The following is a 12,336-nucleotide window of genomic DNA, read 5'->3' as shown; positions in this document are numbered from 1 at the left end:
ATTGTCCTGGAAACTGATCCTGGTAGCAAGACTTTCTAGTCAGAAAATTGATGTCAATTTGTTGAGATCAAGTTTATTTGGCAGCAGCAAGTCCTGGTTTTCTATGAATTTTCTTAGACGGTGACAAAGTAATTATTTGTATCGTTGAAAATCTGTTTAATGGGGATCTGAATCATCGGGATCTAGATCATCAACATTCTACATCAGCAGGATTTGTGTAAAAGACATTTGCGCCAAATACTAGAATTATGACAGCAAATTTTTCCAGCCAATTTTAAATTCAATAATCGACCGCCATCTTATAAAAACCACACGCCGCCATCTTGTGGTTTCCTTCGAAACTTCAACTTTTTTATCGATAATAAGAACACGAAGATTCAATTTCGAATTCTCTCTAGTCTCCATGGATAACAATAATATTTTTATCTCCAATTGTCTCATGTTCACTTTACCTTTTTCCCAACAAATGTAAACATTCAAAAAAAAAACGTGTCATATTTTGCATTTGTATCTGAACAAATTTATATCAACAAAAAATCTACTAGTACCTGAACTGTCATATTCAAATTACCACCAAAACACACGAAAATTTGAATTTTTTTCCAAACTATGGACAAACAAAAGCACAGGTTAGTAAATTTCTCAAATTATTACAATTTAAAAATTTTGACTTAAAAAAAAAATTTTGAAACCAGAGAGAGCCGCAGGAAAAAAGAAAAATTAAATTACAATAACAAGAAAAAGGAGCGAAATTCAAAAGCATCAGATTCGAAACCATCTCCAGCTAAGCCGTACTTGCTAGCGAATTTCGAGAGAACCGGAGTTTCGTCCGACGAGGATGACTTTGATGATGACTTTTACTCATTTGATTACGTCACGAAAAGTACACTGACCCAGCCGAGCTCTAGCTTCGCAGAAGTGGTCGACCAGGACGACACTGATGTCAAATCCAGCAACGACTTTAATTATTTAGCCAACACTGCCTTGACCAGCGGGTACTTTCAATTTAAGTCTGAGAAAAACTGGTCCGTGGACACTTCCAAGTTTAGCGACCTGCTGGCTTTTGACGTCAAAAATTTATCCATTATTTTTAATTGTATTCCTTTCAATCAAACTATCGAAGTCGATGATAAATATTTTACCGTAAGCAATTTCTTTTTTTTTTTTTACCAAAATTTGTACGTCATTTATTCAGTATTTTTTTTTTATCAGAAAGATCAATTGACATCATTTAATACAACCGCCGAGCAAGCGAAAAAAATTTACGAGCAAGAATTACATGACAAAGAACGTCAGCAAAAATTATCTGATGAAAATCGACGTAATTCTAAAGAATCCTCACCAAAAGTAGACTCTATTGATGATGATACCGTTGAAGATCTAGATTTCTTACTATCACTCAAAGAACCAGTGAAAACTTCATCTGTCACCTCTCTGTTGGCTCCTAAGCAGACCAATGGTGATTATTCATCAACTACTACTGCAATTGCAATTGAATTTATGATTTTTATTTCATTTTTCAGAGCCAAAACCAAATAGCGCGCCCAGTACCAAGTCGATAGATCTCGAAAAGTGGCTGGACTCGGTTCTGGATATTTAAATTTTAATTTTTTTTTACAAATGATTTATTTGATTATTTATTTTGATGTACAAAGATCACTCGAAGTAAAAATATGTTTAATAAATTTTAATAATTATTATTAATTAATTAATTAATTGGCTTTGGAATTTAAATGTCAAGAAGGAATGCATGTAGTCGTACACGACGAGCATTATTGCACCTCCAGGTCCCAATCTCAATATTTTAGGTACAAGTCCTTTGTATAATGCCGTTAATCTAAAAATATTAATTAGTAATTAATTATTAATTAACTTATTAGAATTTTAAAATGTCAATTCTTAATTAATTAAATTTCTGGTCACACTTTCTTCCTTAATCAGGAGATCCTGCGATCGAGTCCAGCGGCCGGTAGTTTTACAAATTAAAAAAATAAATAATTAATAATTATTGTAATTAATACCCTTCATTTTGGTAAACAATTTTCAAAGTCTTGAAGGTTCCCTTGTATTGAATATTATCCTGCGGCCCTTGTATCCGACTTTTAGCAACATCGAACGGAATGTTCAAACAAGATGCCAATGTACCAGCAGTAAATCCTAATCCTACCTATCAAAAAAAAAAACGTAATTATTTTTTAAGCTTCTAGGAGTAAATAAAAATAATTCCAAATACTTTTGTGAAGAATTCGATCCAAGGATCTTTATTGACTGGTATAAATCCTTTGACCGAGTGGTAGAACCCAAAATAGCAGCAGTTGAAAATTCCATTTCTCAGAGCCGTTGCCGACAGCCCACGGTTTAGTCCTCCCAGTCCATTTTCTTGGATTATTTTCCTAGTGACCGTCATTGTACTAGGAAAATGTTTCATCTGTGAACGATTTGACTGCATGTGTACTTTCACAACTTCAAAAGGATTTACTACTACTCCTTCAGTTATCCCAGCGCAGAATCCAGCCAATGCTAAAATCTTACAATCAATAGAAGTATTTTAAATAAATTTCATTCCTCTTTGATATTTAAATTTGTTCATTTAATTATTAAATTACCACAGGTAAAGGTAAATTTGAACTAGAGCTGAATAACTGTTTGTACTGTTCGAAAGTGAAAAACTGTAATACAAAAATTAATTAATTATTTAATTCATTGATTGATTTATTTAATTTTAATTAAAAGTAATTACTTTCAGTGCTCTTTTAGGAGTTTCAGCAATAATTGGTGGTAATATACCTTTCCAAAATGCACCTAGACCTTCATTGTGATACATTTTAGTCATACAATCACGTATTCCTTTAAATAAAATATTTATTAATTATTAATTTTATTTTTTTTTAAATTTGGCGCCAAAAAAATCTGACTTTTTTTTAATTTACGGGCCAATTTTTCTAGAATGACATTATTGCTAAATATATATATATATATATATATATATTGGCCTTAAATTTGAAAAAAAAATTAAATTTTCTTTTTTACCCTTAGGGATTTAGGATTGAAGAATAAAAAAAGAAACATTGTTGCTAATATAATTTGAATTTAAAAATACCAGTATAGTACAAAGCATTGACTTTATCAGTTTTAACTTGCAATTGCAAACGTGTTTTAATGATATCCATTGGGTGCATCGCACAAACTTCAACAAAACCAGCTGACCCACCAGCTCCAATTTGAATTACCGCTTTTTTTATCAAACCCAAGTCGTCGTTACTCATTTTATAAACTTATCAATCACCTACTTTGTTACCAAGTAAACTTAATATCAAATAACTATCATAATAATATGAAAAATGTATATACTTTAAAGGTCTAGAGCACGGTCACGTCACTTGAGTCTAAATGCCGAGATATTTTAGTATCAAAAAAAAAACATGCTTGAAAAAAAAGTAAACTCGTGAGCGTGGAACAAATTTATCTCAAAATTATTTTCAAGGCTGATAATTATCATTAAGATTTTTTATTTATTTTATAATAATCATAATATAATTAAGATATTAAATTACATATTTAAAATATATATAAATATAATTATTCTATTGTTTTTTGTTCAAATAATTCATTTATTTACCCGCTAATTTCAAAAAATTTAAAATTACCGACCAAAAAATTTAAAATAATTTACTGTACATTTATTTAAAAATTAACAATTTATTAATAAGTATATTACATATATTTATTATAAACTACATATATTTACTGATAAGTAACATAATTATTCTTTTGTTTAAAAAAAAAAAAATAACTCATTTATCAGCTTTTTTTCAAATTCAAAATTAATTACTGTTAAAAAAAAATTTATAAAAATCTTTTTAAAATATATAACAGTTAACAGTAATAAGTATATGTAAGTAACATATATTTATTTAAAATTAACATAAATGTGCTGATAAATAACTTATATATTGCAGAACTTTAAACTCTTATCAGAGTATGGATTTGCTGCATTGTCATCATGACACTAGTTAAACTTTTTTCTTAACTTAAGCTTTAGTTAGCTGCCTACCATTCAAACAACAACTACTTGCACTAGCACATACTAGTACAAGTACAGCAACAATACTCTGTCTATACTTATAAGTTAGTATTCAACTTTAAAATATATACAATCTGGTAAAATCCTTACTACCGTGACCTCGTGTCATCATGTCTACATCTACATAAATATTAACTTTTTCAAACAAATATATATATAAATATATGGTATATAGTATATATTTTTTTATAAATATTTATTTACTCCATTTATATTTATAAATAATATTTATTATTTAATTCATATTATTTTTTTTTTTAACGGAAGTTTATTCATTCAAATTTTCGCTATCAGTTGCACATAAATATATACCATATATATACATATTTATTGAAATATCAACACGATGGAACTACGTCGACGTCAGGTAAATTTATTTTATTTATTATTATTTTTTAAATTAAAGATTTGGGTAATATTTTTTAAATTTTTAATTTTAAATTTAAATTTCCCACCAAAAATTCAAATTAATAAAAAAAAGTTTTTTAGTGAAATTCGGGGAATTACTAATTACTTTAATTAATAAATTTTAATTATTTTCACGGAAGTGTCATTTCTATTTGAGGTTTGATGGCCACGTGATCAAAACATATACTATATATATATATATGAATGACATGATCTGAAGTTGGCAGCAAAATGATAATTTCCTGATTTTTTTTTCAACAACTCGATTAAAAAGAAAAAAAAATGCACATGTGGGAAATTTAAGAAGCTACAAGTGCAATTTTTTTATTATTATATATCATTTTATTATAAATTCAAAACTTATTAGATTAATAATTTCTTACGTTAAATTACACTATTAATTGCAATAAATTTATGCACAAGGCATTTTCAATTTTAATGACGGTAATGTATGTTGCAGCGCCATATGTGATATACATAATAAATTTTTGGCGGCTACTTCAAATATATTGCTGAATTAATACACATATTTGAAAATAAAACAAAAAAAATATAATTACTGAATTATTTTAAATATATTTATACATATGTATATTATTTTAATTGAAAAAAAATCTTAAATCCAAGGAGAATCTAGGGATATATTATAGTCACCGTAAAAACTATTTTATTGGAAAATTGTTCCCTGTCTTTTATTAAATCCATGGGTTTCAGAAAATTTTATCCCATGTCTGCAACCTGACTTGTAGTTTGTCTTGCAGTGACGGGCCGTAGCGTGAATCGTGTAGATAGACACTGCCTCTAGCTGCTACGTTCACACTCACGTTCAAATCACAGGATTTCAAATAATAATAACAATAATTATTATTATTTTTGTTTGTCACTTTAGGTTATAATGACGTGTTTGTAAATTAATCATTTTTATTTACGATAATAAATATAAATTATTTATAAATAATAATTATATTAATAAATGATTGGAGGTGATTATTAGGTTTGTTAATTAAATGAGCATAAATGTATTATAGCCGTGTAAGTTATATAATTTATTTCTTTTGTTAATTATTGCTATTATTATTATTAATTTTTCATTTTTTAATCATCGTGATTTTTTAAATTAAAATTTAAATTTTAGCGCAAATTTAGAAAACTCAGAAACTAACGGGTGGAGGTGAAAATTCATAATGACTTTTTTTTGTGGAAAATTTAATTGCCTATAAATTTGTCCATATATATTTTTACTGTATCTTTGATATTTAGCTCCGAATTTTAATTTTAAATTACGAAATTAAATTCAAAAATTTGAAAATTTTGCTGTCAATTTTTAGTTTCCTAACTTTGAAATTAAATTCTGGCTAAACGGTCAAAAATTTTGAAAAAACATATCAGTAAAAATTTTTAGGAAATTTCATTCTCTGCAAAAAAGTTCCTTATAAATTTTGACCCAAACTCAGTAGTTCATCAGTTATCCGAGTCCCAAGTAGCTGAGAAATGAAATCTACCAACAAAATAATTTAAATTAATTGGGAAATAAATTTTTTCAGCTTTCAAATGAAGACACAAATGAACTACCACCGCGCGCGAAGAAAGTTCCATCCTCAACACTATTTAAAATGCGGCCAAAAAAAGTAATTCTGTCACTGGGGATCCTCCTGTTCGTCTACATTGCGATATCCTTCAACCTGGAGCCGATGCGCCTGGGCTCCACAGCAATCGACAATCTCGCAAGTTCTCTAAACCTCCAGAAACTGCAGTACGTAGTGATAATAGACGCGGGTTCAACGGGGAGCCGCGTGCTGGCCTTCACTTTCCACAATTCAATCATCAGCGGCGACCTAGTACTGGACCACGAGCTCTTCGCTGAAGTTAAACCAGGTCTTAGTAGTTTTGCAGACGACCCTCAAGCAGGAATCCAGACTCTCCAGACACTTATCGGCAAAGCAAAAGCTGTAATTCCTGAGTCCGCTTGGCCGCACACTCACGTCAGTATGAAAGCCACCGCAGGGCTGCGACTCCTTCCCCGTCACAAAGCCGACAACATAATAGCAGAGTGCACGAAATTCTTCAGCCAGTCCGGGTTCCTCACCACCAAAAACTCCGTCTCCATAATGGAAGGCGTCGACGAAGGAATCTACGCCTGGTTCACCGTAAATTTCCTCACTGAAAGATTATCAAGTTACCAATTCGACAAAACAGCAGCAGTATTAGATCTAGGCGGCGGGTCAACTCAAGTGACCTACGCTCTGGATGACGAAGACCTCAAGACAATTACGAAACATTACTACACAATAACTGCCTTCAATCGCAACATGACTCTCTACACTTACAGTTACTTGGGCATGGGTCTGATGGCTGCACGCAAAGGAATTCTTACTGGGGTAGGTCATCACCAGGAGAAGGAGAAGGAGCAGGATCTAAAAGATTCAGAAGTGCTGGTGAGATCTGAGTGCATAAATCCAATCGTATCTGCTGGCTGGAGCTACGGAGGCGTAAATTACTTGGTCAAAGGACCGGTCAATGGCACGCACAAGAAAATCAAAACTCCGGGCGGCGCTGTCACTGAAGAAGACAGACCTGTTGTTAGAGTTAATGAGTGCATGAAAGTCGTTAAGGATTACATTGACACTATTGATGAGAAACCTGTGGGATTGGCTAAGCATAATATCTATGCTGTTTCTTATTACTATGACCGCGCTACTGAGGTAATTTTATTTTTACCGCTAGTTTACGACCAAAAGTCCTCGGGAGTATTTTTTAATCACTTGGTTGATGGACACTAGTTTTAAAAAAAAATATTAGATATTCAAGTTCATTCTCGATCATTTATTTTTTTAATTTTCCCGCTTACAAAAATATAAAATTTGAAATTTGTTACAAAAAAATTCGATAAACTTAAAATTTGAAATTTCGCGGTTTTTTAATTTAAATAAAATTTTATAATAAAGTTAAAAAAATGTCCTTGGACAAAAATTTTTTTAAATTTCTGTTGTTAAAAAAAAAATTAAATTTTTTTATTTTTTACAAGTCAATTATTATACATACATATTTTTTTTTCAATTACATAATTAAATTTTTCTCTTATATAAGAAAATTTACAAACTTGTGACCTGGAAATATTATTTACACTGATAATAAATTTTGTTACAGGCAGGATTAATAGATCCATTTAAAGGAGGCGTTATAACTTTGCAATCATTTCATAAAAAACTTATTGAAATATGTAATTATCCAAATACTGATCAGCCATTTATGTGCCTAGATATGACGTTTATTTATGTACTATTACACGACGCATTTGGTCTTGATCATGCGACTAAATTAAATGTATGTAAATTTTTGTTATTATTATTATTAATAAATAAGTTAATTGGTTAATTAATTAATTGATTAATTATTTATGTTGCAGCTTTACAAAAAATACAACGGACATGAGCTAAGCTGGAGTTTAGGCGCAGCTTTCAGTCTCCTTGATAGCGAATGATGTCAAGCTCAAAATAGACAAATAATTATTTTATAGAAAATTTTTACTCATACATTCGCAAGTACAATTAAATATAGTAAAATAAAATCAAGTGTCTTTATAAAGTTGTACAATTAAATCATGTTTTTTTTTTGTATTAAAAAAAAAATGTTAGTGCCTTTGTAAATAAATTTTTATTTTAATTTTAAATTATGGTTCCTATTTATTTAAATTGTACTACTGAATTTTAATTATCCAAATCAGATGCATTTTTTCGTTTTTAAAAAACCCGCGAATTTTTTAAAATTTAAAATACAGGAATTTTTTCGCGCTCCCATTTAAAATCTACAGAAATATAAATGAGGGCAAATAAATAAATGTTTTTTTTTTAACTCAAGCTTAATTATTCAATTATTAATTACACTGCAAGTAGCAGGTACTTAATTTAATTACTCGCTAATCAAATTAATGGTAATTAACAAAAAAACATTAATTTATATAAAATAATTTCAAAAATTTCTTATAAATATTTGAAATATTTTTTTCGTCTGCTTAATTGAAGTAATTACAATTATAATTATAATAATTAATTACTTTTTTTAATAAATAAGTAATTAAAAAAAAAAAAAGTTTAAATTTACTGAGACCTTTTTTATCGATTAAAAGAAATTCTGTACAAGTCGTGAGTTTTAATATTTTTATATTGTGTATCTATATAAATATCTATATATATACACATGTATATATATAGATATATGTATATATATATATATATATATTATATGATATATGATATATTTATTCAATTGTAAGCATAGTAACCTTTAACCGTAGGTAAAAAATTGTGAGAAAAATATTTCTGAGAATAAATAAGAAAAAAAACATATATATTTTTATCATTATTATTGTTATTATAACAAAAGAAATAATTTACAACAAAATATATACGATATGACACTCATACATTTATATTTATTCAGTTAACTTAAATCTTTACTCAACGACACTCATTTATTGCTACCACAAAAATTTTTTTTTCTATTTCCATAAATTTTAATTGTTGCGAGAATCGATTACAAGTAATTAGATATTCAAATTATGCACTAACATATAATATATCAAGTACTCGGTGCACTTGCTAATTGACAGACTAAATAAATAAATAATTAAAAATGCGAATTGTGACTTTGCAATAAAACAAATAAATTTTCTAACCTAAATTCAATATTTTAATTTTTAAAATTTAAATATTTGAAACAAAAGAAGGTTATTAAAATGCTGTCTTTATTGTTTCTTGGTAATTATGATTGTTAACAAGCTGTCAAGGGTTTTGTTGATTAATTAATTTGAATAATAATAATAATAAGAATAAGTGGATTTGTTGCTGGGTTAAATGATACCGAAAAAATTATTTAATAATTTGACAACTGTTAGTTTTTTATGTCGGTATGCTCATACAACAAATATATATCAACAATCAAAGGTAATTTGTTAATTAATTAATTTATCATTAATCATTAATTACGAAAAAAGTAAATTTAAATATTTTTTAAATCTGCCACTAATTCAAATTTTTTTTTTTCCATACTTCGGAATATTTAGTAATCATTTTTATAATTAATTAATTTCATTAAATTTATTTACTAATTAATTATAAAATTTGTAATTAAAATTATTAATTAATAAAGTTAAACTAAATTATTTTAATAAATTTTAAATTTGTCAATTGATATTTTTTATTAATTATTTTTCTAATTAATTTTATTAATTACTAATTCATTTATTAATTAAAATAACGATTAATTATTTAATTAAATAAATAAAAATATTTTTAAAAAATTCCATTTTTCGATTTTTTTTTGAATAATTAGTTAATATTGAATTAACTGTAAATCTAATTAACAATCTTATCAACAAACTCTTATCACTAATTAATTTTGTTAATTAAACATTAAATTATTTGATAAATATGATTATAATTATGACAGTAATTTTTCAGATATTTATGACAGATTTATCACTGCGACATTTTGTTGGAAGACGCAGATGTTTATCTCGAGTTAAAATACTCAGCTACTCGACATTTAATTATAATCATAATCATAATCATAGTCATAGTCATAGGCGTAGTCATAAATACATAAATAATAATAATAATAATTTATTGGAAGACGCAAAAGAGAACAATAATTTAAATAGACGTCATTGTAAGTCGAAACGCAACAAAGATATGGATCCTTACGCAGATGTTGAGTTAGAGAACGGCAGTGCGTGTACTCCAGCACAAGATATACCAGAACCTCTTTCCTGTGAATTTATTAACGAGGTTACCAAGGATTTGAATAAATTGCCGCTTAAATTTCGATATGGCATCAGCCAGAAGAGGTACAAAGATTACCGACAATGGAAATCTGTTTCAGGTAAAATGATTTATATTTTTTTAAATCATTGATTTTCGTAACGACGAATTTTAAAAATTTTTAATTTAATTGTTTGAACTTTCTTTGATAAAAAAATAAAAATATGAGTAATTTGATTTTTTATTGCAGGAACAGAACCGATAAATACAGAGACAGATTTTTCATTTAAAATATTGTCATATAATATACTCGCACAAAATTTATTAGAATCTCACTATTATTTATACAAAAGCCATAATAAAAATGCATTGGATTGGGGGATCAGAAAGTTGTTGGTTCAAAAAGAAATAATTGAATCGGAAGCTAGTGTAAGTATTTTTAAAAAATGTTGTGACGTCAACTGATCCCGACATCTGATCCCATTGACATTTTGTTGAAAATGATGAAGATAAAGATTTGAAGATGATGATAATGAAAGTTGATGAATTAGATCAGTTGTCAGTTGGATCTAGTCTGGGATCAGTTGTCATGAAACCAAAAAAATATATGTAAATATGGGGTATATGTGATTAATTATATACAATAGGTGATATGTATACAAGAAATGCAAGTGGATCATTTGCAAGAATTTCTAGTACCTTTTATCGAACAAGGTTTCGATTATTTATACAAAAAACGTACAAATGACACCCGAGATGGTTTGCTGCTCCTGTACCGGCCGAGTCTGTTCAAGCTGGAAGACTACGTTTATGTCGAGTACCACCAGACCTTTGACGACATCCTTAATCGCGACAATGTCGGGGTCGTTGTCAAGTTTGCTTTAGTTGAGAGCCCAGATACTCGGGTCGTTATTTCTACTACTCATTTGCTGTATAATCCCAAGAGAAATGACGTAAGATTAGCTCAGACTCAAATTCTCTTTGCTGAGCTAGATAGAATTGCGTTTATCAGAAATACTGCGTAAGCATTTCTTTTTTTTATTTTATTTACTAAGTCAATTATATTCAATATATTAATATTTTTTTTAGAAATGGACCTGAATATCATCCAATAATAATTTGTGGTGATTTTAATTTCCAACCATTTACAGGAGTATATAAATTTATAACAGAAGGTTCATTTAATTACGTCGGCAAAGGGCATAAATTAGACGAAAGTGGGTTTAGACGTTTGTCAAATTCACTGATACCTTCATCACTGCTTGTTACTGACAATTGTCAGCATTTTAATGTAGTGGCCAAACGATTTCGCGGTCATGGTGATGAAAAAATAATGGTAACTATAAATTATACTTTAGCCAACTGATAATTTTATTCATCAGTACCATTGGTAATGAATAATTACAGCTGTACCGCAATGAAGACTCAAATAGACGAGTAAGAGACCCCAGTAACTTTACAAACGAAGTAGATCCCGAGTCTTACGACTACCAGAAGGTTCAAATAGTAGACGGTCAGTATGCGCACTTTTCTTCTGGCGCGCTGCGGCACGCATTCAAACTCAGCAGCGTGTACCAGCACGTGGACCCACGGGGCGAGATGGAGGCGACGACCAATCAGGGGGAGTGGATCACAGTCGACTATATTTTTTACACAGATGTCGAGGTGACCAGCAAGTACTCGCTGCCTACAGTGCGCGAGTGCGAAACGCTGCCGCTGATTCCAAATTTTGTGGTCGGCAGCGACCATCTTTGTCTTGGCGCGACATTTAAATTGAAAAAAAAACCAATCGCCAGATGAAAATATATTTTTTTTTGTCTTTGTCTGCTGATTTAAAATTTTTAGAGTTTGATTTGATAAAATAAATAAATATATATTTTCAAAAATACTTTTATTGATTATTGAGACTAACCTGGGGCTGCTGGAGGTCATGGAAATTTTTTTGACTGAAAGAAAATTAGCAGAAAAATTTTTATTTAGTTATTAAAGTGATAAATTGTTTACATATTTATATATTTAGTCTAGCCTATATTTTATTATTTATTAGTTAATTAATAGACTCTTAAAATACGAATACAATCGTCT

At 28.8% G+C, this 12,336-nt stretch overlaps 4 protein-coding genes across 10 annotated transcripts; 3 read left to right on the top strand and 1 right to left on the bottom strand.

The window, feature by feature from the left end:
- Positions 1 to 424: 424 nt before the first annotated feature.
- Positions 425 to 1,684, top strand: LOC103576342 (uncharacterized). The gene is made up of 4 exons (XM_008556509.2): positions 425 to 629; positions 696 to 1,143; positions 1,213 to 1,459; positions 1,524 to 1,684. Exons 1-4 carry the CDS (start codon positions 610 to 612, stop codon positions 1,598 to 1,600), a joined length of 792 nt encoding a protein of 263 aa, XP_008554731.1. The 5' UTR covers positions 425 to 609; the 3' UTR covers positions 1,601 to 1,684.
- Positions 1,605 to 4,653, bottom strand: LOC103576343 (mitochondrial 2-oxodicarboxylate carrier). 3 transcript variants are annotated; one of them, XM_053738255.1, is made up of 6 exons: positions 4,599 to 4,653; positions 2,741 to 2,847; positions 2,607 to 2,669; positions 2,234 to 2,527; positions 2,022 to 2,167; positions 1,605 to 1,837 (listed from the first exon to the last, which is right to left on the bottom strand). In XM_053738255.1, the coding sequence occupies exons 2-6, from the start codon at positions 2,831 to 2,833 to the stop codon at positions 1,705 to 1,707; spliced, it is 729 nt and encodes a 242-aa protein (XP_053594230.1). In that variant the 5' UTR covers positions 2,834 to 2,847; positions 4,599 to 4,653; the 3' UTR covers positions 1,605 to 1,704. The 3 variants fall into 3 exon arrangements, with proteins under 3 accessions (XP_053594230.1, XP_008554733.1, XP_008554732.1); XM_008556511.3 differs by lacking the exon at positions 4,599 to 4,653 and adding an exon at positions 4,055 to 4,118; XM_008556510.2 differs by lacking the exon at positions 4,599 to 4,653 and adding an exon at positions 3,101 to 3,416.
- Positions 4,170 to 8,149, top strand: LOC103576337 (nucleoside diphosphate phosphatase ENTPD5). Of its 3 annotated transcripts, XM_053738253.1 has the most exons (5): positions 4,170 to 4,251; positions 4,352 to 4,451; positions 6,037 to 7,194; positions 7,640 to 7,816; positions 7,899 to 8,149. In XM_053738253.1, exons 2-5 carry the CDS (start codon positions 4,431 to 4,433, stop codon positions 7,971 to 7,973), a joined length of 1,431 nt encoding a protein of 476 aa, XP_053594228.1. In that variant the 5' UTR covers positions 4,170 to 4,251; positions 4,352 to 4,430; the 3' UTR covers positions 7,974 to 8,149. The 3 variants fall into 3 exon arrangements, with proteins under 3 accessions (XP_053594228.1, XP_008554722.1, XP_053594229.1); XM_008556500.3 differs by lacking the exons at positions 4,170 to 4,251; positions 4,352 to 4,451 and adding an exon at positions 5,259 to 5,524; XM_053738254.1 differs by lacking the exons at positions 4,170 to 4,251; positions 4,352 to 4,451 and adding an exon at positions 5,260 to 5,486 and having other exon boundaries at positions 7,899 to 8,148.
- Positions 8,150 to 8,761: 612 nt separating this feature from the next.
- Positions 8,762 to 12,211, top strand: LOC103576338 (protein angel). Of its 3 annotated transcripts, none has more exons than XM_008556502.2 (6): positions 8,762 to 9,435; positions 9,941 to 10,372; positions 10,502 to 10,680; positions 10,899 to 11,272; positions 11,341 to 11,587; positions 11,659 to 12,211. In XM_008556502.2, the coding sequence occupies exons 1-6, from the start codon at positions 9,393 to 9,395 to the stop codon at positions 12,049 to 12,051; spliced, it is 1,668 nt and encodes a 555-aa protein (XP_008554724.1). In that variant the 5' UTR covers positions 8,762 to 9,392; the 3' UTR covers positions 12,052 to 12,211. The 3 variants fall into 3 exon arrangements, with proteins under 3 accessions (XP_008554724.1, XP_008554723.1, XP_008554725.1); XM_008556501.2 differs by having other exon boundaries at positions 9,952 to 10,372; positions 11,659 to 12,209; XM_008556503.2 differs by having other exon boundaries at positions 10,124 to 10,372; positions 11,659 to 12,208.
- Positions 12,212 to 12,336: the final 125 nt, after the last annotated feature.

Source organism: Microplitis demolitor, chromosome 4, assembly GCF_026212275.2.
Source record: "Microplitis demolitor isolate Queensland-Clemson2020A chromosome 4, iyMicDemo2.1a, whole genome shotgun sequence".
NCBI lineage: Eukaryota > Metazoa > Arthropoda > Insecta > Hymenoptera > Braconidae > Microplitis > Microplitis demolitor.
This window is presented reverse-complemented; position numbering and strand designations above follow the sequence as displayed.

Bases quoted from the DNA above. Each gene is read 5' to 3' on its own strand.
- LOC103576337 (XM_053738253.1), top strand. From the start codon at position 4,431: ATGGAACTACGTCGACGTCAG. The intron at 7,195-7,639 runs GTAATTTTATTT...ATTTTGTTACAG, and splicing joins ACTATGACCGCGCTACTGAG to GCAGGATTAATAGATCCATT. The intron at 7,817-7,898 runs GTATGTAAATTT...TTTATGTTGCAG, and splicing joins ATCATGCGACTAAATTAAAT to CTTTACAAAAAATACAACGG.
- LOC103576343 (XM_008556510.2), bottom strand. From the start codon at position 3,266: ATGAGTAACGACGACTTGGGTTTGATAAAAAAAGCGGTAATTCAAATT. The intron at 2,528-2,606 runs GTAATTTAATAA...ATTGATTGTAAG, and splicing joins CAAATTTACCTTTACCTGTG to ATTTTAGCATTGGCTGGATT. The intron at 2,168-2,233 runs GTATTTGGAATT...TTTTTTTGATAG, and splicing joins GGATCGAATTCTTCACAAAA to GTAGGATTAGGATTTACTGC.
- LOC103576338 (XM_008556501.2), top strand. From the start codon at position 9,346: ATGATACCGAAAAAATTATTTAATAATTTGACAACTGTTAGTTTTTTA. The intron at 10,373-10,501 runs GTAAAATGATTT...TTTTTATTGCAG, and splicing joins ACAATGGAAATCTGTTTCAG to GAACAGAACCGATAAATACA. The intron at 11,588-11,658 runs GTAACTATAAAT...GAATAATTACAG, and splicing joins ATGGTGATGAAAAAATAATG to CTGTACCGCAATGAAGACTC.
- LOC103576342 (XM_008556509.2), top strand. From the start codon at position 610: ATGGACAAACAAAAGCACAG. The intron at 630-695 runs GTTAGTAAATTT...TTTTGAAACCAG, and splicing joins ATGGACAAACAAAAGCACAG to AGAGAGCCGCAGGAAAAAAG. The intron at 1,144-1,212 runs GTAAGCAATTTC...TTTTTTTATCAG, and splicing joins TCGATGATAAATATTTTACC to AAAGATCAATTGACATCATT.